The following is a 24241-nucleotide window of genomic DNA, read 5'->3' on the forward strand; positions in this document are numbered from 1 at the left end:
GTTGGCTGGATTAGAAAAGCACCTGTGAGGCTTGGACAGTGTCCCTCTTTCCCCATCTGATTTTTCTAATCTCTTCCTGCTTTAGATACTTCTATTCCCTCTCTTCCCCCACTCTAGTTTCTTCTGACTCCCTGCCAAATTCTTCTTCGGATTGGTGGTTATCTTAGGTTAGCATGCGAGAAGACTGTGGATTAGTCCTCCGTGCTTATGCAGATAAAAACCTCGTCAACTTGAGTATTGCTTGCTCTTACACTTTGCATATGCAGAATAACCAAGGCTTGCAGCTGAAGAGAGTTGTCCACGTGAGTCTTCAGAGGGTGGTAAAAGCCAGCTTTTATTCACACACGACACACACAGCCCCCAAACAGTTTCCCCCCGCCTGCTCTGGACCTTAAACTGCCTGTGGATCTCCTAGTTTCATAGCACTGCTTTTGTCACGTGGCAGCACACTGGATTTTATAAAAGGCATGTGAAATTAGGGTTGTTTTGGCTGAAGAGTTTCCTTCTTCCATTTGTGCTGGAACCTCGTGGTCCAGTGGGATTGACAGAAGGCTCAGGAGAGACAGAAAATATGCGCAATGCCACACAAGACTTGCACACTGGGTCCAGAGCCATAAGTGGATGACTCTTACCTTTGTATTGTAGGCCACCTCCCAGCCAATGCACACATATAAGCATGAAGCATTATAATAGTGCAAGGGCCATTCAACCCAGGCAAAAGCACTCAGGGGGGAACTAGAGTAAGCACTGTGAGGGGTTTGGCCTGCATAGAGTCCCGAGAGCCTGATAGATTGCCTGGAGGGCACATTTGCGATGGGCTTCCCCATCTCTGGTATAGTGTTTTAGCATAACTCTCTCATCCTTCTGCACACAGAAGAAAGCAAACTACTTTACTGGAGAATGGTTTGTGGAAATGGCATGTGTAATGTGACAAATAATAATAATAATAATAATAATAATAATAATAATAATATAATTTATTATTTGTACCCCGCCCATTTGGCTGGGTTTCCCCAGCCACTCTGGGCGGCTCTGGCTGGGTTTCCTCAGCCACTCTGGGTGGCTCCCAACAGAATATTAAAAACATGATAAAACACAAACATTAAAAACTTCCCTAAACAGGGCTGCCTTCAGATGTCTTCTAAAAGTCAGGTAGTTGTTTATTTCCTTGACATCTGATGGGAGGGCGTTCCACAGGGCGGGCGCCACTACCGAGAAGGCCCTCTGCCTGGTTCCCTGTAACCTCACTTCTCGCAATGAGGAAACTGCCAGAAGGCCCTCGGTGCTGGATCTCAGTGTCTGGACTGAACAATGGGGGTGGAGACGCTCCTTCAGGTATACTAGGCCGAGGCCGTTTAGAGCTTTAAAGGTCAACACCAACACTTTGAATTGTGCTCTTCACCAGGAACTCAACTGGCGCTGGGATAGCTCAGTCGGTAGAGCATGAGGCTCTTAATCTCAGCGTCATGGGTTTGAGTCCCACATGGGGCAAAAGATTCCTGTTTTTTGGGGTGGGGTGGGGCGGGGCGTTGGACTAGATGACCCTAATGGTCCCGTCCGACTCCAAGATTCTATGAACCCAGAACAAACCCCCTAACCTAAGCAGGGGTTCTTGATCTTTCCAGTATCAAATAAGACTTCCATATTGACTGGTCTGGTGGCATACTCCTGCAGTAATTGCCCTGGAGCATGATTCGGTCTCACGTTGGTTGTTGGGAAAGCAGCATGCAGATATTAAATCAAATCGGATCAAGCATGAAAGTGAGGCGAGAGAGGAATTAATAATTAGCACAAGGCCTCAGATGGCAGATGACCCCTTCTTTTAAGTCAAACTGTTGTTGATCTATGGCAAATCCAGCAGCCGTGTATCTACAAGAAAGAATTCATTCTATCTTTCCTCTGCCCTGAATATTTCAAGGGTGATCGATTTGTGGTCTGAAAAAGTGTCCTTTTGCACAAGAATGTGCCATGCATAGAACCAGGAGTTTCTCGGCTCTTTTAGCTGGCTGGTGAAAGGTCATATTGGACCAAATCCAGGATAATCTTATCTGCCACTAAGCCATAAAATTCCACAATTGCAAGAGTAGGAGGCTAAGTGCCTGAAGACCACCAGAGTCCCCCAATACTCAGTTTGAAAATCCATGGCTCCAAAGCCCTTTGGACTTCTAGTTTCCTGGTTTACTTTTCTTGCTTGGTGCTATAAATCTCTCAGAATTGTAGATTGTGTTCCGCACCGCTGAGGACGAAGAAGTCATTGTGACTCTCAGCTGTATTAAGGGCAGTTTTAATTATTCGACATTCAACTTAACCACCATTTGATTACACAGTATTTATCTCTTGAGCCTGCTTTTTAATGCCGACTCTCGCCAGACATTCTGCTGTGTGAAATAGCAGAAATTTACAACGTAATTGCATGGTTTTGTTTTCTCCAGCGCAAATTCCTATCCTTTAATGGCAGTTCAGCGATGCCGAACTCCACACTCATTTTCCCCTATTGTACACTTTCTTTCTGCTTCTTTTGGCTGGTTATCCTTGGAAAAAGGGTGGTTGGTGTCTTGATTCAAACCTCAATTGGAATCTATGCAAGATTCTACGGAGAAGGGTCTTCTGTACCCTATAAGGATCTGCCAACAAATCTAGTTGTCTCAGCTATTGCACCTCCTATAAAACTCTAGTCTCTTGAGTTTAAACCTGGGGTGGCTTATAGGTACTGTGCAGAGAACCAAACTGTGACTTTTGAGTTACTGGTCTACAGCCTTTAGTAATTAATGGGCAGAGCAATTTATGATTCAGATTCAATTTAGGGAGAAAATCCATACAATAAACATTAGGGCTAGTTGGCTAAATTAGTCCTATTTGGGCCAACAAGGAGACCAAGGGAGAATTAACTGTGGGATCCCAGAGTGGGTAATCTTCATAAAAAGGGGAGAGGGAGGGAAGGAAGGGGAATAAAAGATCAGGCTAAGTTCAAATTGAAAGCCAGGCAGAACAGCTCTGTCTTACAGGCCCTGCGGAAGGAGGTTAAATCCTGCAGGGCCCTGGTCTCATGGGACACAGCATTCCACCAGGTCAGAGCCATCACTGAAAAGGCCCTGGCCCTGGTGGCGGATAATCTGACTTCCTTAGGGCCCGGGACCTCTAAACTATGATTATTCATGGACCTTAAGGTCCTCTGCGGGGCATACCAGGAGAGGCGGTCTCTGGCCAGCACAATTGGCAGGGTGGTGGATACTACAGTGACAATGCCACTCCCCCTAGACCTCCTGCTGCAGGCCAGTGGTTAGCATGGCAGCCTAAGGTGCCAGGAGTGTTTTTAAAAAGTTGTCAATTAAATGCACAGAGCTGAGATGCCTCCACGCCCAACTTGGTTTTTCTCTTTGATTTATTAAGTGCCTTTCTCATGGAATGCCGGCTGCCGCAGGAAAGTTAGCTAGCTCGACTTTACAATATGCTCCCTTTAACATTTCCTGCAACAGATGCATGGGTAGGAATAATGCTTTTGTCTTTTGGGAGCGTTAGCGATTGCGAGCACACTGCTTCGGGCGGCTTATCCCAGGACTTAATTTGGATTTGGATCCCGCCTCCCATGTTTATATTAGCCTTGCAGGAGAGAGAAGTCAGCCTGCGGAGAAGCTGTTTAAAGAAGATAATGTATTAGGCCAAAGCTTGAAGATACCTTAAGGGTTGTACCTATTCTCTTGGCAGTTCTTTCAGCTGTTCCCTCCTCCTTCTCCCTGCACTTCTCTCAGAATGCTTTCGACGGCCTCCATATTTTCATTCATTTTAAAAATGTATTCAACTTGCGATTTGGCTGGTTGTGGTTTGGGCATTTCTGATAGGGGTGCGCTTAATAGCTGATGCGGAAAAGTTGCAGTGGAACTTTTAACACTTAAAAAAGAAGTTTTCAGCAGGGTGTGAAGTGTATTTGGAAAGCTGAGTGACCAACAGTTCAGTTAAATTCACTGAAGTCTTAGCAAGGGGCCTGCAAATGCACTTGTCAGTTGACCACTGGCCCTTACTACCAAGATTCTCAGTTCCAGACGTGCGAGAGGAACCACGAGGTATTGCTTGAAGCTTGTACGAAACCTCGCAGAGTCTCAAGAACCGGCGAGACATCTTCTTGGTTTTAAAGCGTTCTTCAGCTGAAGACATGGGTGAAGATCAGCACAAAACATGACAGTCCCTGCCCATAGGCTAAAAGCCACAATACAGAAGGAAAAAGGGGATGAGGAGGAAAGAAGAAAATGAGTTCAGCTCAGACACCATTTCTTCAAAGTTAAACATAATGGCCAGCTAGAATGGAAATTGGGTAGGGAGAGGAGGAGAAGAAGAGTTTGGATTTGATATCCCGCTTTATCACTACCCTAAGGAGTCTCAAAGCGGCTAACAATCGCCTTTCCCTTCCTCCCCCACAACAAACACTCTGTGAGGTGAGTGGGGCTGAGAGACTTCAGAGAAGGGTGACTGGCCCAAGGTCACCCAGCAGCTGCATGTGGAGGAGCGGGGAAGCGAACCCGGTTCACCAGATTACAAGTCTACCGCTCTTAACCACTACACCACACTGGAGACAAACAAAGCTGGTGTATCTCAGCAGAGCAGATGGAGTGTACATAACTGCTGTACTGTATTACTCTATGGTTTGGCTTAGTATGGGGCCATGGTTTAGCATTCTCCAGACTAACCACAAACTGTAACCAAGGTATGTCCAAGGTTTGGGGTAAGCTGAACCAGTGAATCAGGAGCCCAAAATAAGCAGAGAGGAGCCACAAGCAGCCATGTTCTCCTGCCCTGGAGCCTGCCTGTCTGCTTGCACATTCACACAAAACTTAGTGTGAATTTGGCTTAGCATGCCATGTGAACCAGGCCATGACTCTTACCCGGATTTCAAAAGGACCACCTGTGCATCATGTGCTTGGCTATCTGCTTTTCAGTTTTTAAAAATATGCATTAGTTTGCAAACTCCCCTTGCGAAGGAGTTAAGCATTTTCATGCTTAATTTTCTGCATGTGAGAAAAAGCTTACAGTGAAACATCATGTATGGGGGGCCTTTTATTATTAATGCCCAGAAGCTGAATTTTCGTTGGATGCACATTAAAATGACTTGTTTGTGCCTTACCAGTTATGGTTGGATTGGCTTTTCCTTGAGGGGCCCAGACTGTATAATTACTCTCTTAGTTAAAATTTTTATGTTGTCAACAGGCGATGGGGAGGAAAAGGGATGTAGCAACCTCACTGTATAGAAACTCTCCAAGCTAATTTATTATTTGGCACGGCTGGCGGCATACAAATCAAAACTTCAGGAAAAGTCCTCAAAGGAGGACTGCAAACCAGCTCTTCGAATGCGTCACGTTTAAAGCTCTAGAGGACTCATCAGTATGGGTAAGAATCAGTTCTAATTTGGTGTGAGTTTGATCTCGTTGCAGCATTTCAGTGGCTTTAAACACCATCAGTTATTTCACCAAAAACCCAGGCGTTCAGAGTGTTTTATTGCCAGGTGTTGATAGTTCAGTTTTGCTTGGTATGGGGCCATGGAGTATTCTAAGCAGATTTAGATCCTACGTCTGTCATCCTCTCTAGGAGCAGTAATAAGAATGGGGAGTTCCTTAGCCAAATGCAGGAAAAATATGTAATTCCCTCGAGAGAGGGCAAGGGTAGCGGCAGCAAGAAGAAGAGTTTGGATTTGATATCCCGCTTTATCACTACCCGAAGGAGTCTCAAAGCGGCTAACATTCTCCTTTCCCTTCCTCCCCCACAACAAACACTCTGTGAGGTGAGTGGGGCTGAGAGACTTCAAAGAAGTGTGACTGGCCCAAGGTCACCCAGCAGCTGCATATGGAGGAGCAGGGAAGCGAACCCAGTTCACCAGATTACGAGTCTATCGCTCTTAACCACTACACCACACTGGCTCTCAATGGTGAATGCAGGTGAGCTAGGGCTTGGTAGCTGCATATAAAGCATATAAAGCTGCCTTGTACCGAGTCTTGCCTGGTATCATCTTCTCTGACTGGCAGAAACTGTCCAAGGTCTGCAGCTGGTGTTTGAAATTAGCCAGGTGCTAGGCGCATTTTGCTTCTGCCTTTCGATCACTTGCAACCAAGTGAAGATGCCTGGGTGCTAGGATGGCTCCTGGCATTACACCATCTGGGGATCATTGGATCTGGACTGTTTTCACACACTAATACCCCATCCTGTAGAATTCTATCAGTTATATTTTGTCTTCACAATTGGAATGAATTTCTGCAGCCAAAACGCTTTTTCTGCGCAGTCTGAGCAGGAACAGTCACCATTAAGAGAAAAAGATAGGAACAGGCTAATCTGTATGTGGATTGTCTCGGGATCAAGTGACTCTTCTTAAGTTCTCAAAGTTCTTATCCTAGCTGAAGGTTGTCATCGCTGGATCAATCACACTCAGACCATCATTTGAAAAATAAGACTTTAGAGCTGTCTTGCAAGTAGACATTCTATTTTGGCCACTGTGGTTTAAACCACAGAGCCTAGGACTTACCAATCAGAAGGTCGGCGGTTCGAATCCCCGCGACGGTGTGAGCTCCCATTGCTCTGTCCCTCCTCCTGCCAACCTAGCAGTTCGAAAGCACATCAAAGGGCAAGTAGATAAATAGGTACCACTCTGGCGGGAAGGTAAACGGCGTTTCTATGTGCTGCTCTGGTTTGCCAGAAGTGGCTTAGTCATTCTGGCCACATGACCCGGAAGCTGTCTGCGGACAAACACCGGCTCCCTCGGCCTATAGAGCGAGATGAGTGCGCAACCCCAGAGTCGGTCACAACTGGACCTAATGGTCAGGGATCCTTTACCTTACCTTAACTTTAACCTTGGTTTTAGGAGCCATTTGGCACCTAGCTTATCTATATGAGTTTCTAACACTGATTAGTCTGCAGCAGAGGAATACCTTTCTCACCATCTCTCACCTATGATGATGTGCGCTGGATCCGATCTGGGACTCTTCTGCATGTGGAGCATGTCCTCTGCACTGAGCGATGCAACTGAATGTTGTGTGTGTGTCCCCAGGGTGTAGGCAGAGAGTCTTTCCCATCGCCTGCTGCTTGGAAGGTTTTAACTGGAAATACCAGGCATTTGGCCTGGGACTTTGTGCCTACAAAAGCACCTGCTGTGCCACTGAGCTGTGGTCCTTCTGCCTCTCTTGCTAAGAGGCCTTGGTGTTTTCTGAGCAGTAACTTAGCAGCTCGGCTGGTGCCGTAACGAGACGTTCTGTTTGTGCAGCACCTTGGGTTTCCAAAAAGCTACATTTATCATTTAATGCAGAGATGCTCTGCCAACCCTTGAAACAGCTTCTTTTCTTTTTCAAAAAAAACCCCCTTGTTTATTCACAGCATTCTCTATATTGTTTCTACCATGCAGCTGTTGCATGGAAATGCAGGATTCCAAAAAAGAGGGAGAAAAGCCCAGGCACAACTGGAAACTCCTCAACATGCTGATTATGGCTTGTTGAGCAATTGAGGCTGGTCCTCTATACTTAACTAAAATATACGGAGCGGTTTCCAGATATAGAGATGCCCAGTAGCATCAATTAAGCTCGGGAGGCGAGTAGGCTGTAGTTTCTCTGTTGTCTGTTCATGGGGTGGGGGTGGGAGTGGGATTGTTGGTTTCTCCATTGCAGGTGTAACATCTCAATTCAGCCGCAAGCTTGGCTTTTATGTCAGGAGATTGTTCTCGGGTTGGTGAAGTGGTGACGTTTTGGGTCTTTTCCAGTGCGGCCCCCAAAAAGAGTCCCCGCCGTGTACATTTATAGACCACCGTTGAGTTGAAAAGTGGAATAAACTCCCCACCTCTCTCAGCATTGTAACAGCAATATTGAAACTGATTTCAGATGCATGTGGTGGTCCAAAAATGGAAGTAAAGGCTGTGTGTGTGTGTGTGTGTGTGTGTATGCGCACCATATACTAACTAGTTTGGTACAGTTAAAAGGTAAAGGGACCCCTGACCATTAGGTCCAGTCGTGGCTGACTCTGGGGTTGCGGCGCTCATCTCGCTTTATTGGCTGAGGGAGCCAGCATACAGCTTCCGGGTCATGTGGCCAGCATGACTAAGCTGCTTCTGGTGAACCAGAGCAGCGCACAGAAACGCCGTTTACCTTCCCGCCAGAGCGGTACCTATTTATTTATCTATTTGCACTTCATGCTTTCTAACTGCTAGGTTGGCAGGAGCAGGGACCGAGCAACGGGAGCTCACCCCGTCGCGGGGATTCGAACCACCGACCTTCTGATCAGCAAGTCCAGGCTCTGTGGTTTAACGCACAGCGCCATCCGCGTCCCTTGGTACCGTTAGTTCACTGTTAATAGAGTTGAGTTGAAAGGGACCCTGAGGGTCATGAACTTCTAACACGCCACCTTGCCTTCCCTCTAAGCCTTTGTTTCCCAAACTTTTGTTTCCAGCTGTTGTTGGACTACAATTCCCATCATCCCTAGCTAGCAATTCGGGGGTGATGGTAGTCCGAAAACAGCTGAAGGCCTAAGTTTGGGAGACACTGCTCTAAAGTAAAACGTCCCCAACGCTGCAACTGTTCCCCATAGGGAAGTTGCTCCATTCCTTTGATTGTTTTGGTTTCCCTTTCTTGAACCTTTCCCAACTCTGCAGTATTCTTCTAGAGGTGAGGTGACCGGAACTCTCTACACAGTCATTCCCAGTGCAGTCTCACCATAGATTTGTGTTAATGGCATTATGACATCCGGAGAGTTTTATTTCTAATCATGCCACTGATTTTCCCTACTGTGGCATCCTTAGGAAAGGCCAGGGAGCAGCATGGCATCATCAGCAGAGAGGGGAGAGATGAAGAACAGAATGGGGCATTTTCAGGGACTGGCCGGACGCTGGGGAGGGGTGGCTGGATTCTGGGCACCAGGAGAAATGGGGGTTGGAGGCTGACTTGGAAGAAGGGATCAGCGAAATGGGAGAACTTGTAACAACCAGGAGATGAGAGCCACAGGCAGGAGAAGCTGCAGGATTGGGGAGTCAAGAACAGGTGAGGGAGGAGGGAGGGAGAGGCCAGGTTAGTGTGGAACCTAGGGCTTCTATGCCTCCTCCTGCTGCCCTAACCTCTCCTGCTCCACTGTCTCCCAGGATCAGTAGAGGATGAAAGCAAGAGGAGCAGAAGGTTACAGGCAGGCATAGTCTTCAGCTGCTTGCGTGCAGCTCAGGTGGAAGAGGTACTTAAGCTAAGGGTAGGGGCGGAGCCTCTCTGTTGCAGCAACAGCCTCATTGGGTGCACACCCAAGAGTAGCTGAGAGATGTGGAACTTAATGGGCATGCCTCTTCCTAACTTGTAAGTGTACTTTTGACAGGAGTTAATTCCGTGCCTGCCAGCATCTGCAGGAAAAGGGTCTGGCTGGCTGGCAGCAACCCTGAACAGGAACACACTCTGCACTGCAGCATTTTCTTACAGGTTCCATTTTTTTTTAAAAAAAAAGAAAAGCAAAAAAACCTACTTGCTCTTTTGTAGCACCAAACAAAAGATCCTGTCAGCTTTTGCCTTTGTTCGCGTCTTAGGTGAAACTCTAAATGACTGATCAGCTCCTGTTTGTTTCAATTTTCAGTTCCAGTTTGAAACACTTAGAGCTATATAAATACTGCTCTCCAGAGAGTTAAGAAATGCTTTCGTTGCATAGCTGAAGCTCTTAAATGTTTCAGGGGAGAGGGAAGACGCACCTCTAAGTATTCGTCACTGCTTTTGAATACATCTTATAATCTGCAATTCTGGACAATGCTCTTGAGACATAATCAACTTAGGCTTTCTAATGTATCTGGAAGAATTCTTGCAAATGTACTGTGACTTGCTTGTCTTTTAGTCGGTGCTTCACATCTTCCAGTGAGGGTGGAGTGTTGCTGCCAAATACCCAGATTGGTGCCTTTCTCCTTTTTGCAGCCTCTGCATTTATGCAACTTCACATTTCTGGCTTTCTCTGCAAGTTGATGTGAGCAAGCTATGTGCAACTACATAGCTGAACTGGCTTGCTTCAGGAAGCCATAGTTCAGATGAACCACAGTTTAGGAGTTTGGACCTAACACTAAACTGTGGATAAACAAAAATGGAAGCCAATAACTTCCAGTCTCCTCTTAATGGCCATGCCGGGGGGGCGGGCGTGTAGGGAAGTTGGTGCAATGGGGGGGTTTATTTTTAATTTTTAAAGAATATGGGGAAATACTGGAGAGAGAGAAACTTAAATCTCAGCAGAAACACAGGAGATGATACAATCTTCTAGAGCCACGGACTCTTTGACAACCTGTCGGGAAGCTTCATATCGCTGCCTCTGCAACTCCCCCTCAGACACTCCCTCCTTGCTCCTTTTTTTTTAATTGCATATTGCCGCAGGAGGAAATTAAACCTTGTCTTGATTCTGTTCGCTTATACACTTGCGCTGGGAACCTCAGCTGAACTGCGGCAAAGAATCTCGAGCAAGAAAGTTAGCTGAACTTCCTGCGTCGAAGACCTGGACTATGTGAGCGAGGGATCACGCGGTAAAATGTTTCCTGAACTGTTCCGCTTCTGATGGCAAGGGGGAGGTGGCATGATCGAACTGTTCCTTGCCCATGGAAAACTAGGTGCCAAGGAAAGGACTGTAGCCTAGCTTACTCCTGCTGAAGAGGTAACAGGGCTTAGTGAGCAGGAAGAGGCTGTGGCAGAGAACAGTCCAGAACTGGAGGCAAAAGAAGAGGCTTGACAGGAGAGGGAGGCAAGAGGCAGAGCTGAGTTGAGCTGGTGAGGAAGCCAGGCTGTCTCCCCTTCCTGCTGCAACAAACGCTGCCGTCACCACCCAGGTCTCCCAGGACCAGGAGAGGTATGAAGAGGGTGGAGCAAAGATAGGCAAGACCTCAGATTGCTTGTGAAGGAACAGGAAGAGGAGGTTGATTAGGCTGAGAAGCAGTGACTGGGCCAAGTTCACTCAGTGAGCTTCATTCTAGAGTGGGAATTTGAACCCTGGATTCCCACATCCTGGGCCAACACCCTAACCACTACACCACACTGGCTCTCATTTTTGGACATTGCTACCCAAAATTATAATGCTGGAGGAGACTCTTGAGAGTCCCATGGACTGCAAGAAGATCAAACCTCTCCATTCTGAAGGAAATCAGCCCTGAGTGCTCACTGGAAGGACAGATCGTGAAGCTGAGGCTCCAATACTTTGGCCACCTCATGTGAAAAGAAGACTCCCTGGAAAAGACCCTGATGTTGGGAAAGATGGAGGGCACAAGGAGAAGGGGACGACAGAGGACAAGATGGTTGGACAGTGTTCTCAAAGCTCCTAACATGAGTTTGACCAAACTGCGGGAGGCAGTGGAAGACAGGAGTGCCTGGCATGCTCTGGTCCATGGGGTCATGAAGAGTCAGACATGACTAAATGACCAACAACAACAACCTAAAAGTGATGTTAACAAGCTGGACACAAAGTTCAGAGGATTCTAAAGGATCTAGAAAAATAATTTGTTAGCATGAAATCCTATGGGGATAGGTTTATTGCCTAGAGAAAATATCAATTAGGGGTGGGCTTGGGGGGGAATGATAAAATGTGCTTATGGATATTTAAATATTTAACACAGGGATTTAAATGGTTTAGAAATTAGGAAATTAACTGTTTAGAAGTCTCTCAAAGAAGAATTGAAAATGCCTCTGCCTATGTCCTCGAGGTGTAATAAAATGAAGGCAGAGTGATCTTTCTTCATTCCAGATCATTTCTACCCTGCTCACATACAAGGGTCCAGGTCAGCTTGCAACTGCTAATTTAAAAACTACCAGTAACGGTGTAATATTACGTTAACAATATTCCCAAAAATTACATTAAAAATGCCTCGAAGCATTAAAATAAGCTTAGCGCAGTGCTCTGTAATAAGATATACAAGCCAGCTTGAAACTATTTCACTTACATAATAATGAATGGGGTTAAACGTAGAAGAAAGCTTCCTCATTTGTGTCTTACCTTGGAATTACCGTATTTTTTGTTCTATAAGACGCACCAGACCACAAGACGCACCTAGGTTTTGGAGGAGGAAAACAAGAAAAAAAATATTCTGAATCTCAGAAGTCAGAACAGCAATAGGGATCGCTACGCAGTGAAAGCAGCAATCCCTCTTGCTGTTCTGGCTTCTGGGATAGCTGCGCAGCCTGCATTCACCCCATAAGACGCGCACACATTTCCCCTTACTTTTTAGGAAGGAAAAAGTGAGTCTTATAGAGCAAAAAATACGGTAACCATGCCTTCAACCCGCCTTCCCCAGACCATTTTGTGCCAGATCTTTTGAACCCAAAGTCCCATGATCCCCATCCAGCACAGCTGCTGGTCGTAGACAGCAGAAATGGGCGTCCAGAACATCTGGAGAGCACCAGCTGGAGAAGGGTGGCCATAAACAGACAGAGATGCCTAGGAAACAGGACAGTGTCGGGTCTCTTTGTCTGGGGGGTTCAGGATAAGGCTGAATAGGGGTCTTCTGGCAGTTCTTTACATGGGGGCCCCTTTTTCAGGTTTAGACCAGAAGGCCCATATATTGCTCAATTCAGATTCCATCGTGGCATGAAGCCTGGTGTTGTATTCAGCTAACGTTTACTCAGACTAGACTCGTTTAATTTAATTGCCATGGCTAACTTCGGTGCATTAATTTCAGTAGGCCTGCTCTGAATAAAAGTTAATTTGTAAACACTGTTCTCTCCCCCCTTCTCTCTTTGTAGCTGTATTTTCCAGTTTTCCTAGGTGACCAAGCAAGAAATCGCCGATAACCCTCACCTTCTGTTTTTGCTGGAGAGAAAAAATTCAGTGAAAAGGCCACTGTTGGCCGATCCCTCTCTCTGACCCAGGCACTCTGTTGCCTTTGTAGCTTTAATTTACATCGTCCACGTCCACTGGCACACAGCTATTGGTGGGGGGAGGTCCTAGGTAGTAGCACTTTGATTATTACCGAAATTGGAGAAATGTTATCATTTGTGCATGATTAGTTTCTGGGCCCAATTAAAAGTGCTAGTTTTGACCTACAAAGCCTTAAATGACTCCAGACTCCAATACTTTAAGGACCACCTCCCCCCGTATTCACTGACCCGGTCCCTGTGATCACCATCTGAGGCCTTTCTTTGTGGGCCTCCGCCATGTTAGATGGCAACATGAGAACAGACCTTTTCTGTGGTGGCTTCCTGCTTGTGGAATGCTCTCCCTGGGGTGGCATGCCTGGCGCTTTCACTACATATCTTAAGGTATCTGACGGAAACGTTTCTCTTTAACCAGGCCTTTGGCTGATTTTTTTTTTTAAATATTTTTTATTGAGTTTTCACATTTTATAAACACACAAACACAAAACACAAAACAAAACATATATAATGTTCATTACCCTCTTTCCTTGACTTCCCCACATCTCTCCTCCCCACATTCCAATTTCAATAGTTAATTCAGCAAGTTATTTCCTCTTCTCTCTATTATATTTTTGTCTTCTGTTCTTAATATTTAACATCTCTTGTTAGGCTCAAGTTTACTTATCCTATTTTTACACATTAGCTCCTTTCTCTAAGGTCGTCCTTCCCTCTCTCCCACGAAATCCTCCCTTTTTATTAAACAAATCATATCAAAATTAAAAAAAAAACAAGAATCATAAATTTTTACTATTCTACTCTCCCCCTCCCTCCCTGGCCCGGTTTCTGTCCCTTCCCAAATCACTAGTCTAGAAGAACAGTTTCAGCCCGGATTTCTCACATCCGAGGCTCTCAAGCCCCAGTTAGTCTTTCTCCGTCTGTTTTGTTGCTTATTGGCCTTCAGTTCTCGAAGGAGTTGTGTCCCAAATTCCATCTTCTTTCCTTCCACCAAAATCAGTAGCAGTTGCTGCCAAGGATCTGCCAATCTCCCATGCTCAAACTTCAAAAAAAGGTCCCAATCATGCTTGTTCTTTCCTTCCACCAAATCAGTCAATAGCAATTGCTGCCAAGGATCTGCCAGTCTCCCATATTCGAACTTGAGGAAGAAGTCCCAATCATGTTTATTTGTTTTTTTGTATTCCAGTATTCCGGATATTCCAGGGGCTTCTTCCTTTGTCCCTCTCTCCTTTTGCAGATTTACGGTCCACTGGTCCTCTTCTTCAGTTCCTTTGTTTCCTGAAGCTGCAGGCTTTTGGTTGGTACTTTCCATCTGAACATCCTCTCCTTCTTCTTCTTCTTCTTTTCCCCCCATTTCCAAAGCTGTCTCTTCTTTTCCGGCTGCCAGGTTTTTTTCCAACTTTGTATCGTCAGCAGAGTTGCTCAATTTCAGATTCAAGGTCACAAGCTGTTTGCTCATATCTGCAGTCTGCTCTTGCAAAGTTCCCACGAGAAAGAACATCCTTTCTATCTCTGCCCATAATTTTCCTTCTGCAGCCATTGCAGTATCCTTTGTTCCCTCCAGGGGGATTGCCAGTCCAATAGTTCTTTTCCAGCAATTCGTTACTTTGTTGTTCAAAATACTTTGTTTCCAATCAGTTCAGATACAATATGTCGCCTTTAATCCAAAGAGAAATTTCTAAATATCACAGTTCCAGCCTCTAATCGTCCGTTTAACAGCTCTTTTGACAGCTGTCAAACTTTCTTTCTTTTTTTCCTCAGGCTCACACGCAGGACACTCCCGGGTCCAGAATGGGGGGGGGGATTACACAAAAGCTTCTAATATTCCTCTCTCCTCTCCAGCACAGTAACTTTTAGTCCATTTCGTGCAAGTTGTTTTTCTAAACACAAAAGTCTTTCCACCTTAGTGCTCCTCTCCTTGCTTAAATCTTTTTGTGGGGGGGGGGAGTGTGGACTTCCTTTTAGCACATCCCCCGGTCGTACTCCAATCAAAGGTAAAATTTTAGTATCAAATTTTCATTTTACTCACGGGTTCTTTGTTTCAGTCCAAATTTCAGGAAGGAAGACAGCGCTCTCCGGCCATGGCTCGCGGCTTCGCTCCGCCGAGGTAGCGATGGACTCTCAGCACCGCGCCGCACCCCAGTCCACTCCGCAGCCTTTAAAAAGGCTCTTCGCGGGTCGGGGAGGGCGTTTAAGGTGCCCACCGAGTCACCAAGTCCGCAGGCTTCAGCGCCTGCGGTTTTTGAGGGTCCCCGTGTCGCCGGCACGGCAAGACCCGTCCTCTGCGGAGCCGATTCCCTCCGGAGCTCGGAGGGAATCCGCCATTACCGGATCGCGCTATCCCGGAAGTCCCCAGGCCTTTGGCTGATTAAACCATCCATGCCCTTTTAATTGTGTCTGTGGGAGCGGTGTTGTCACGGCCACCCAGGACGGGTCCCAGCTCACAACAGACCTCACTCCGTTGCAGTTTATTTACAGGAAAAGTTTATTGAAGATTTCTGCTTCTCGTACAGTTCAGCATCGTGGCCGTACGTCTGTCACGTTAGACCGCTGAAGTCCCCTCTGACTCCTCCCCTCTTCCACACCAACTTAATAGCCTGGCTCTAGACCACCTCTTCCTCTCCTTTCTTTTCCGCAGGGTCTTCCTGCCCCCCTGGGTTCCCTCTCTCCGTGACTCGCCTGAGGCTGAATCCTCTGCCGCCTCTTCCCCCCTCCTTCTGGCTTTAGGGCCGGGCTCCTCCCCTGAGCTCTCTCCACTTCCGCGCGCCTCTACGTTTGAACTTGGCGCGCGTACGTTGCTGCTGACCTTTCTTTCGACCGCTACACCACCCCTTGTTCTGCTCTCCACCCTTTCCGGCTGAACACCTTGCTCCAACCCCCTTTCTCTGTTCTCTCCTAATCCTGCTCCCTCCGAGAGGCTGACGACTCCACCCCCTTTACTCCGTTCCGGCTGAGACGCCTCTTGCTGCGTCTGTCTTCCACTGGGCTCCTCTCCGCTTCTCCCTTCTCCTCCCTTTTGCTTGATTAAGGTAACCCCCTTTTGAGAATCCTCTGACTCGCTGCTCAGACTCGTGGATTCCCTCAGAATTCCGTCATCTTCTTCCTCATCCTTCTGCCCCTCCTCCCACTCGCTCTCCGTCTCCTCTGTCATCTCCTCCTCTCTCCCAGAAACCCTGACATCCATCCCCCCCTCGAAGCCCCCCCTTCCCCCCTCCCGCTCGCCGGGTGCAGGTTGAGGAAAACGTGGTTCTTCCGGGGTCGGTTCAGGATACAAGTTGTCCACTTCAACGTTCTCCTCTGTCATCTCCGTATATGTGTGTTCGAACTCGGGTTCCCCACCCACAGACCTCACAGTCTCTTCCTCCATCACTGCTTCTCCTGGCGCTGCCTGCCAAGGACCTACCATCCATCTCTGACTCCATGCCTCCCTTGGCTGATCCACCCACCAACAAGGGCCTGTCTCCTCCCCCCCCAGTCTCGGATCCCTGGTCGGCCTTGTTTCGGGCGTATGGCCCTCGGGTGAGGAGAAACCCTCGAACGTGCTGTCTGACAAAGTGGGCGTGAAAAGCCAATCATCAAAATACTCCTCGGGCATGGGCTTGTGCGGAAAAAGTGCATGGAACTCCTCCTTCAACAGGGGTTCGTCCAACGCGTAACCCGGCACCCAGCTATTGGCAGAGGCCGGAGTGCCTTCCCTGGCTAGAAAATATTCAACTCCCTCCTCCCCCCATCTCGAGTCCAGTATCTCTGTGACCTCGTTAAGAGGTTCTGGTCTTGGCGATTCCCCCCCCTCAGGCGCCCTCCTACGTGGCTCTGGGAGTGCTCCTGACTCTTGAAACCTGTGTGGGGTTTTGTAGGGAGTGAGCACCGACCTATGAAAGACCGGGTGCACCCTGGAACCCTCCGGAAGGGCTAGACGAAAAGCCACCGGATTGATCTTAGCCTCAACTTGATATGGCCCTAGCTGCCTGTGTCCTAACTTCTTCTTGGCCAATGACCTGGCCGGCATCGCGTGGGCTGCTAACCACACCCAGTCCCCAATCTGGATGTCCTCTCCCGCCCTCCTGTGCTTATCGGCCTGCACCTTATACGCCTGTTTTGCCAGCTCCAAATGTCTCCGCAGCTCCTCGTGCACCTCTTGCAACTCCGCTGCAAACTGGTCGGCATCTTGAGGCCCCCCCCTCCTGGTGCCGCAAATCTCGGGAAGGTTCTGGGATGACGGCCATTGTTCGCGAAGAAAGGCGTCACCCCGGTGGATGCGTGTTTCGTGTTGTTGTAGGCGAATTCAGCCATCGGCAGATAGTCCACCCACGCCGCAGGTCGCTGGTTGGCGTAGCACCGCAGGTACTGCTGCATGATCGCGTTGACCCTCTCCGCTTGACCGTTGGTTTGTGGATGTCTCGCCGATGTCAGGTTGATTTTGACGTGCAAGATGCCCAGAAGCTTTCGCCAGAAAGTGGAAACAAACTGGCGCCCCCTGTCGGACAAGACGGACTGCGGAAGTCCATGCACTCTGAAGACGTGATCGATGAAGAGCTTTGCGGTCTGTTCTGCCGTCGCCACCTTGGCACAAGGGATGAAATGCGCCATCTTGGTGAACAAGTCCACCACCACTAACACCGCCGTCTTACCTCTGGAGCTGGGCAGGTCCGTAACAAAGTCCAACGCTACCCTCTCCCACGGTTGCTGCGTTGTCTCCAGCGGTTCTAGCAATCCCGCCTGCTTCTGGTGCACTGGTTTGGACCTCTGGCAGATATCACACCTGGCGACGTAGTCCGCCACCTCTCCTCTCATCTGGGGCCACCAAAAGTCTCTAGCCACCAACTCCATCGTCTTCTCTTTGCCGAAATGGCCTGCACTAGGGGCGTCATGCAATTGTTGCAGAACCTTGGCTCGAAGATCGTCGGTGGGCACGTAAAGGGCACCCTTACGAGTCAAAAGTCCATCTTGCAATTGGAACTCATCGTTGTCTCGCGACCCTCCGCGTAGCTCCTCCATCTTGGACTGTGCAAACTGATCCCTTTGCAACGCGCGTCGCACCGCGTCCAGGTCGACTGCGATGGTAGCGCACGTCCACGCCTGCGGTGCGAAAATGTGCTTCGCTGCGATTGGAGCTGCTTCCTCCAAGTATTGCGGCTTTCGGGACAGCGCGTCTGCAATAACATTGGAGTCTCCTGGGATGTATTCTATTTTGAAGTCGAAATCCGCAAAGAACTCCGCCCAGCGCATGTGTCGCTGGGTCTGTAACTTAGCCGTCCGCCAATACTCTAAGTTCTTGTGATCCGTGCGGACTTGCACCGTGTGCTTGGCTCCTATTAAGAAGTGTCGCCACGCTTTGAAAGCTGCATGAATGGCCAACAACTCCCTGTCCCATATGGTATAATTGCGCTCCGTCTTGCTGAGCTTCCGGGAGTAGAACGCACCCGGTCTCCAGTTGCCTTGTGAATCCTCTTGCAAAAGAACGGCCCCAACCGCTCTGTCTGACGCATCGGTCTCTACCCGCATGGGTCTGCCGGGATTCACGTGGAGCAGCTGCTCTTCGGAGGCGAAAAGACCTTTAAGCGTCCGGAAGGACCGCTCCGCTTGTTCGGTCCAGACGAACTTCTTCTTCTTGGAACTGAGGGTGTCAGTGATAGCCGCCGTCGCGTTCGCAAAACCTTTAATAAACTTGCGGTAAAAATTGGCAAAGCCGATGAACCTCTGGACCTCTTTCCGATTTCGAGGGCTTTTCCAGTCCAACAGCGCTTGAACCTTAGCCCTGTCCATGGCCAGTCCCTCGTCGGACAACTTGTAGCCAAGGAAATCAACCTCTCTGACATCAAACTGGCATTTTTCCAACTTGGCGTACAGCCTGTGGTCCTTCAGCCTCTGCAGGACCTCCCTCACGTCCTTATCGTGATCCTCCGGCGATTCCGAGAAAATCAGGATATCGTCGAGAAAGCAGACACACTTCTTGTAGAGGAGACCTGCTAGCACGTGGTGCATAAATGCTTGAAAAACGTGGCTGCCATTTTGGAGACCGAAAGGCATGACTCTGTATTCGTATGTGCCCAGAGGGGTGAACATGGCGGTCTTCCACTCATCTCCTTTCCGGATGCGGATGAGATTGTAAGCTCCACGTAGGTCCAGCTTGGTGAAAATCTTGCCCCTCCTGACGGTCGCTAAAAGGTCGTCAATCTTGGGCATGGGGAAAGCTTTGGGCTTAGTCAAGCTGTTTATGAACCTGTAATCCACTATAAGCCTTTTTTGGGGCGTGTTTTTCTTCTTCACAAAGAACACAGGGCTGCCACCCGCTGCTTTAGATTCCTGGATGAAACCTCGCTTGAGGTTATGGTCTATGAACTCCCGAAGCTCTTGCATCTCGTCTTCCGACATGGAGTACAGCTTGGCAGCAGGCAGTTGCGCCCCTGGCACTAAATCAATCGCGCAGTCGTAAGGTCTGTGAGGCGGCAACTTGTCAGCTTCCTTCTCACAGAAAACCTCCAAGAAGTCCTGGTACTTGTGAGGCACTGTTTGCACCATACCCAGATGCAACTGCTGCTCGGCTTCTCCTCCCTGATCGGTCTGAAAGCAATGCTGAGCACAATACGATGAACAAAAGGTGATCTGCCGCTGGTACCACGCAACCGCGGGACTGTGCCTCTCCAGCCAACTCATGCCTAACACGATGGGTGTGTCCGATAAGTGGGTGACATTGAAACTAATAAGTTCTCGATGGTTGCCAATCTGCATCATCATGGGAGGGGTTTGCTGCACCACTTGCCCCCCCAGCAACTTCCTGCCGTCTACCGTGACCACGTTTAGAGGCGTCGTTGCAGGCAGGAGCGCCATGTTGTGCTGCTTAACGAACTGCAGTCCCACGAAGTCGGCGTTGCTTCCCGAATCGATCGTTATTGGAACCTCGAGGAGTCTCCCATCAGGCAACTGGAGTGTTGCTGTGAGCAGAACTGCCGGTCTGGGAGGCAAAGGGTCCACGCTCTGCAGTGATGCTGGGGGCTTGTCTACAGATCCGCCTGGCTGAGCCCCAGTAGCTCTGCTTCCAGCCAGGCACTGTCGTTTCCCTGAAGCTGCTCCCCTGGTTGCACCTCTGCTGTTACAGTTGCCAGTGCTGCAGTGTGCTTCTGGAGCCTCTGGGGGCACTCTTTCGCCATATGGTGCGCACTGTCACAGATGTAACACTTCCTGGTTCCTCTAGGAGGCTTCGCTTTGGCTGCACCAGGGACAGGGCTCTGGGATGGCTTCTGAGCCCTAGCACCACCAATCTCCATCGGCTCCTCGCTGTCCTTCCCCATTGGCGAGGGGTGCGCACGGCTGAAATCCCTGTGCACAAAAGGGAGAGTCCTCGCTTGCGCACGCGCTTGGGGCCCGTCCTCCTCGTGCCACGGACGTCCCTCATGTCGAATTCCAATAGCTAAAGCCCGTTGCACCACGTCTTCTAGGGTCTGGGGTCTGTCCCCCCTAGCGATCTCATCCTTGATGGGGGGGCTCAATCCCTCCCAAAAAAGATCTCTGACCGGCTTACTGTCCTTTGGCCAATCTAAGGCGGTGAGCAATGCAAAAAATTTAGAGTGGTATTGGCGCACAGTCGCTTTCCCCTGCCTCAGCCCGTGCATTTGACGGCGCGCAATGTCCACATCCACAGAGGATTGAAAACAAGAATCCATCGCTTTGATGAACGCAGTTGAATTGCGACGGGCCGGTCCATCTTCGCGCCACAGATTGCGTAGCCAAGCCCTGGCCTCCCCATGCAGGTGCGAAACAATGAACCCCACTTTCTCCTCCTCATCTTTAAAATCGTGACGGAGTAAATGCAGTGCATATACGACGTCCGCTCTGAAATTGGGATAGTCTTGCAAGTTGCCATTAAAATGCGGAACCAGGGCACCCCCCCTCCGTCCAAGCGCAATGCCCTCCGCTCTGGAACCTGGGGCCCCCGCCCTGTCCGCGTGTTCCCACCTTGCCTGCAAATCCTGGCACGTCTTCTCCAAGTCGTCATTCTTCTTCTGCGAAGCAATGACTGCCGATGTGAGAGCGGTAACCTGATCCCGCAGTGCAACCAGCTGCTCCTCAGCGCTCATGGCTGCTCCCGTTCGTGAGCTTCGCAAAAAAAATTTTTTGCTTTCTGAGAGGGGACTTACTGTCACGGCCACCCAGGACGGGTCCCAGCTCACAAGAGACCTCACTCCGTTGCAGTTTATTTACAGGAAAAGTTTATTGAAGATTTCTGCTTCTCGTACAGTTCAGCATCGTGGCCGTACGTCTGTCACGTTAGACCGCTGAAGTCCCCTCTGACTCCTCCCCTCTTCCACACCAACTTAATAGCCTGGCTCTAGACCACCTCTTCCTCTCCTTTCTTTTCCGCAGGGTCTTCCTGCCCCCCTGGGTTCCCTCTCTCCGTGACTCGCCTGAGGCTGAATCCTCTGCCGCCTCTTCCCCCCTCCTTCTGGCTTTAGGGCCGGGCTCCTCCCCTGAGCTCTCTCCACTTCCGCGCGCCTCTACGTTTGAACTTGGCGCGCGTACGTTGCTGCTGACCTTTCTTTCGACCGCTACACCACCCCTTGTTCTGCTCTCCACCCTTTCCGGCTGAACACCTTGCTCCAACCCCCTTTCTCTGTTCTCTCCTAATCCTGCTCCCTCCGAGAGGCTGACGACTCCACCCCCTTTACTCCGTTCCGGCTGAGACGCCTCTTGCTGCGTCTGTCTTCCACTGGGCTCCTCTCCGCTTCTCCCTTCTCCTCCCTTTTGCTTGATTAAGGTAACCCCCTTTTGAGAATCCTCTGACTCGCTGCTCAGACTCGTGGATTCCCTCAGAATTCCGTCATCTTCTTCCTCATCCTTCTGCCCCTCCTCCCACTCGCTCTCCGTCTCCTCTGTCATCTCCTCCTCTCTCCCAGAAACCCTGACAGGTGTTAATGGTTTGTTTTTGCTTCATTATGTAGTTTGCGTTCTCATTTTGCATTTTTATGACGTGAGCCTTCAGATGAAGGGCGGTATACAAATCTAATGATTAATAGCAACAGCTGATAATAATTTGTGCTCTGTGTTTTAACATTAGCTTGTTCTGATGACCGTTATAAAGGTACTGACTGTCTGGTAGCATGTTGATTATTATTTGATGTATCTGCTGAGATGGTAAGGTAAAGGTAAAGGGACCCCTGACCATTAGGTCCAGTCATGACCGACTCTGGGGTTGCGGCGCTCATCTCGCTTTATTGGTCGAGGGAGCCAGAGTACAGCTTCTGGGTCATGTGGCCAGCATGACTAAGCCACTTCTGGCGAACCAGAGCAGCACATGGAAATGCCGTTTACCTTCCTGCCAGAGCAGTACCTATTTATCTACTTGCACTTTGACGCGCTTTCGAACTGCTAGGTTGGCAGGAGCAGGGACCGAGCAATGGGAACTCACCCCGTTGCGGGGATTCAAACCACCGACCTTCTGATTGGCAAGTCCTAGGCTCTGTGGTTTAACCCACAGCGCCACCAACATCCCTTTGCTGAGATGGTAGTGTTGTGTTATCTGGAATGCTATGCAGTCGGTATGCCAGAGGGTTTACGAGTGTCGTGTGCCCATGATTGCAGAGCTACACACTTCACCTAAGTGTGGGTACAAAGTTAATCTTGCCTTTAAATAATTGAGGAACTGGGAGTCAGCAGTTCAGTTCTTTAAATACTCCCAACTCCTCTTTGTGGAGGGCAGGAGGGACGTGTAGCTTTCCCCTTGTCCAACATGAGTGTGTACACAGCTGAGTGGACAGGCAAGGGAATCCAAAGAGATGTGAGGTTACACAGAGGACAGGCGGGGTGTTCGAAAATAACCACAACAGCTTATTGAAATCTAGCTTCAACAAACAAGGTTATCCAAGAAAGCTGCAGAGACTTTATGGATTTTGTTACATTTACTGCTTCAGATAATCTATTTTTGTAGTAAGCTATTTATACAACAACCGTTGTAAGCTAATACAGTGGGAAGCCAAAAATATGAACTGGCTCGCGTTGGAAGCTTTTCGTCCTCTTCCACGCAGGGGGAGAGTGCTTTACTCTCCAGTTTCTCATGGAAGATGTTTTTTTTTCCATACTGAAAATAATCTCATGCAGTGTTGGGTTGTGCTTGCTTTCCATAGTGAGGGGGCCAGAAGATTGGTGTACGTTAGGCTCAGTGGTAGAGAACCTGCTTTCGGTGGTTCAATCCTTGGCATCTCCAGTTGGGCTAGGAAAATACCAGGCTAAATGGAAAATTTGTCTTCCATAATATGAGGCAGTTTCCTAGGCTGTTTTTCTTTTGCCGATGCAAAAGAATTCATACAGATAACTCAATTGGTTAGAGCATGAGACCCCTTAATCTCAGGGTTGTAGATTCAAGGCCCATGTTGGGTGAAATATTCCTGCCTTGCAGGGGGTTGGGCTAGATGACCCTTGTGGCCCCTTCTAACTCTGCAGTTCTATGATGCTCTAGTAAGGGAGCTCTCCTGCCAAGTTAGGTGGTTCTAGAAGAGCATTTGTTCGCCATTCCATTCCAGAGGCTTTCCTGCTTTTCAGGAGCTGAGGTCTGTAAGACAGAGTTGTTCCGCCTGGCTTTGGCTTGGAGTCAATTTGATTCCCTCCCCCTCTTTCTTTTTCCTTTCTCCTCCTGTGATGAGGCTGCATTTTAATGTTTTAATGTTTTAATGTTATATTTTAATCTTGTTTTTAAGTTGTATTCATTCAACTTGTTTTTATTATTGCTTGTTAGCCACCCTGAGCCTGGACTTGGCTGGGGAGGGTGGGGTATAAATAATTTTGTTGTTGTTGTTGTTGTTATTATGATGCAACAATTTGCAGCTGCAAGGGCCCTTGCTCTACATTGTGCAAAGCTCCCCCAAGTCCGTGGTCGTTTTTTAAAACACTTGCTAGCAGAAGACTGGGAGTCTCAGGAGATGTTTTGGGTGCTCAGATCACCATGGAAGCCTCTTTCTTGCCTGGGAGCTTTCCATGGTCCTGAACCTGTGCTTCCTATCAGGACTCGCTTCTAGGAACCTGGTTTTAGCAGTCCATTAGTTGCTACTCAGTCCTGATCCATGCGTAACTACAGCCTGATGCCCCGTAGTTCCCTGGGTGGCCAGCCCAAGGCCATTCATGTAATACACTTGTCTGAATTTCTATAAAGACAGCAACATGCCTTTTGTTCGAATGTGTGAATGAAAGGCATAAGCCAGATTAATTCATAGTCGTTACTGTGCAATGTTGACAGTATCATACCCGTTGCATGCCATAGCAATTTTCTGAGTCAGGGCATAAATGATAGCAAGCCATTAAAAATGGATTGCTATCCTGTAATCTGGAAGAATCAAGTTCTTGTTATAGCTCCATGCTGCTCTGGATCGCTAGCAGGGTTTTAGGGTTAATTCCCAAGTGAAGTTCAAGACCAATATGTTGTGTCTTGT

At 48.6% G+C, this 24241-nt stretch overlaps 1 protein-coding gene across 4 annotated transcripts in view; it reads left to right on the top strand.

The window, feature by feature from the left end:
• The window catches only part of SLC36A4 (solute carrier family 36 member 4), a 95378-nt gene that overhangs the window by 56170 nt on the left and 14967 nt on the right, over window positions 1-24241 (top strand). Inside the window, exon 11 of one of the 4 annotated variants that reach the window (XM_081909940.1) lies at window positions 5200-5594. The exons of the other annotated variants lie outside the window; for them this stretch is intronic. Coding sequence (XP_081766066.1) covers window positions 5200-5240 — 41 coding nt within the window. The 3' untranslated portion in view covers window positions 5241-5594. Of the gene's footprint in view, window positions 1-5199; window positions 5595-24241 lie in introns of those variants that run through there. 4 annotated transcript variants of the gene reach the window in all.

Source organism: Podarcis melisellensis (assembly GCF_964234715.1).
Source record: "Podarcis melisellensis genome assembly, chromosome: 4".
Classification (NCBI taxonomy): Eukaryota; Metazoa; Chordata; class Lepidosauria; order Squamata; family Lacertidae; genus Podarcis; species Podarcis melisellensis.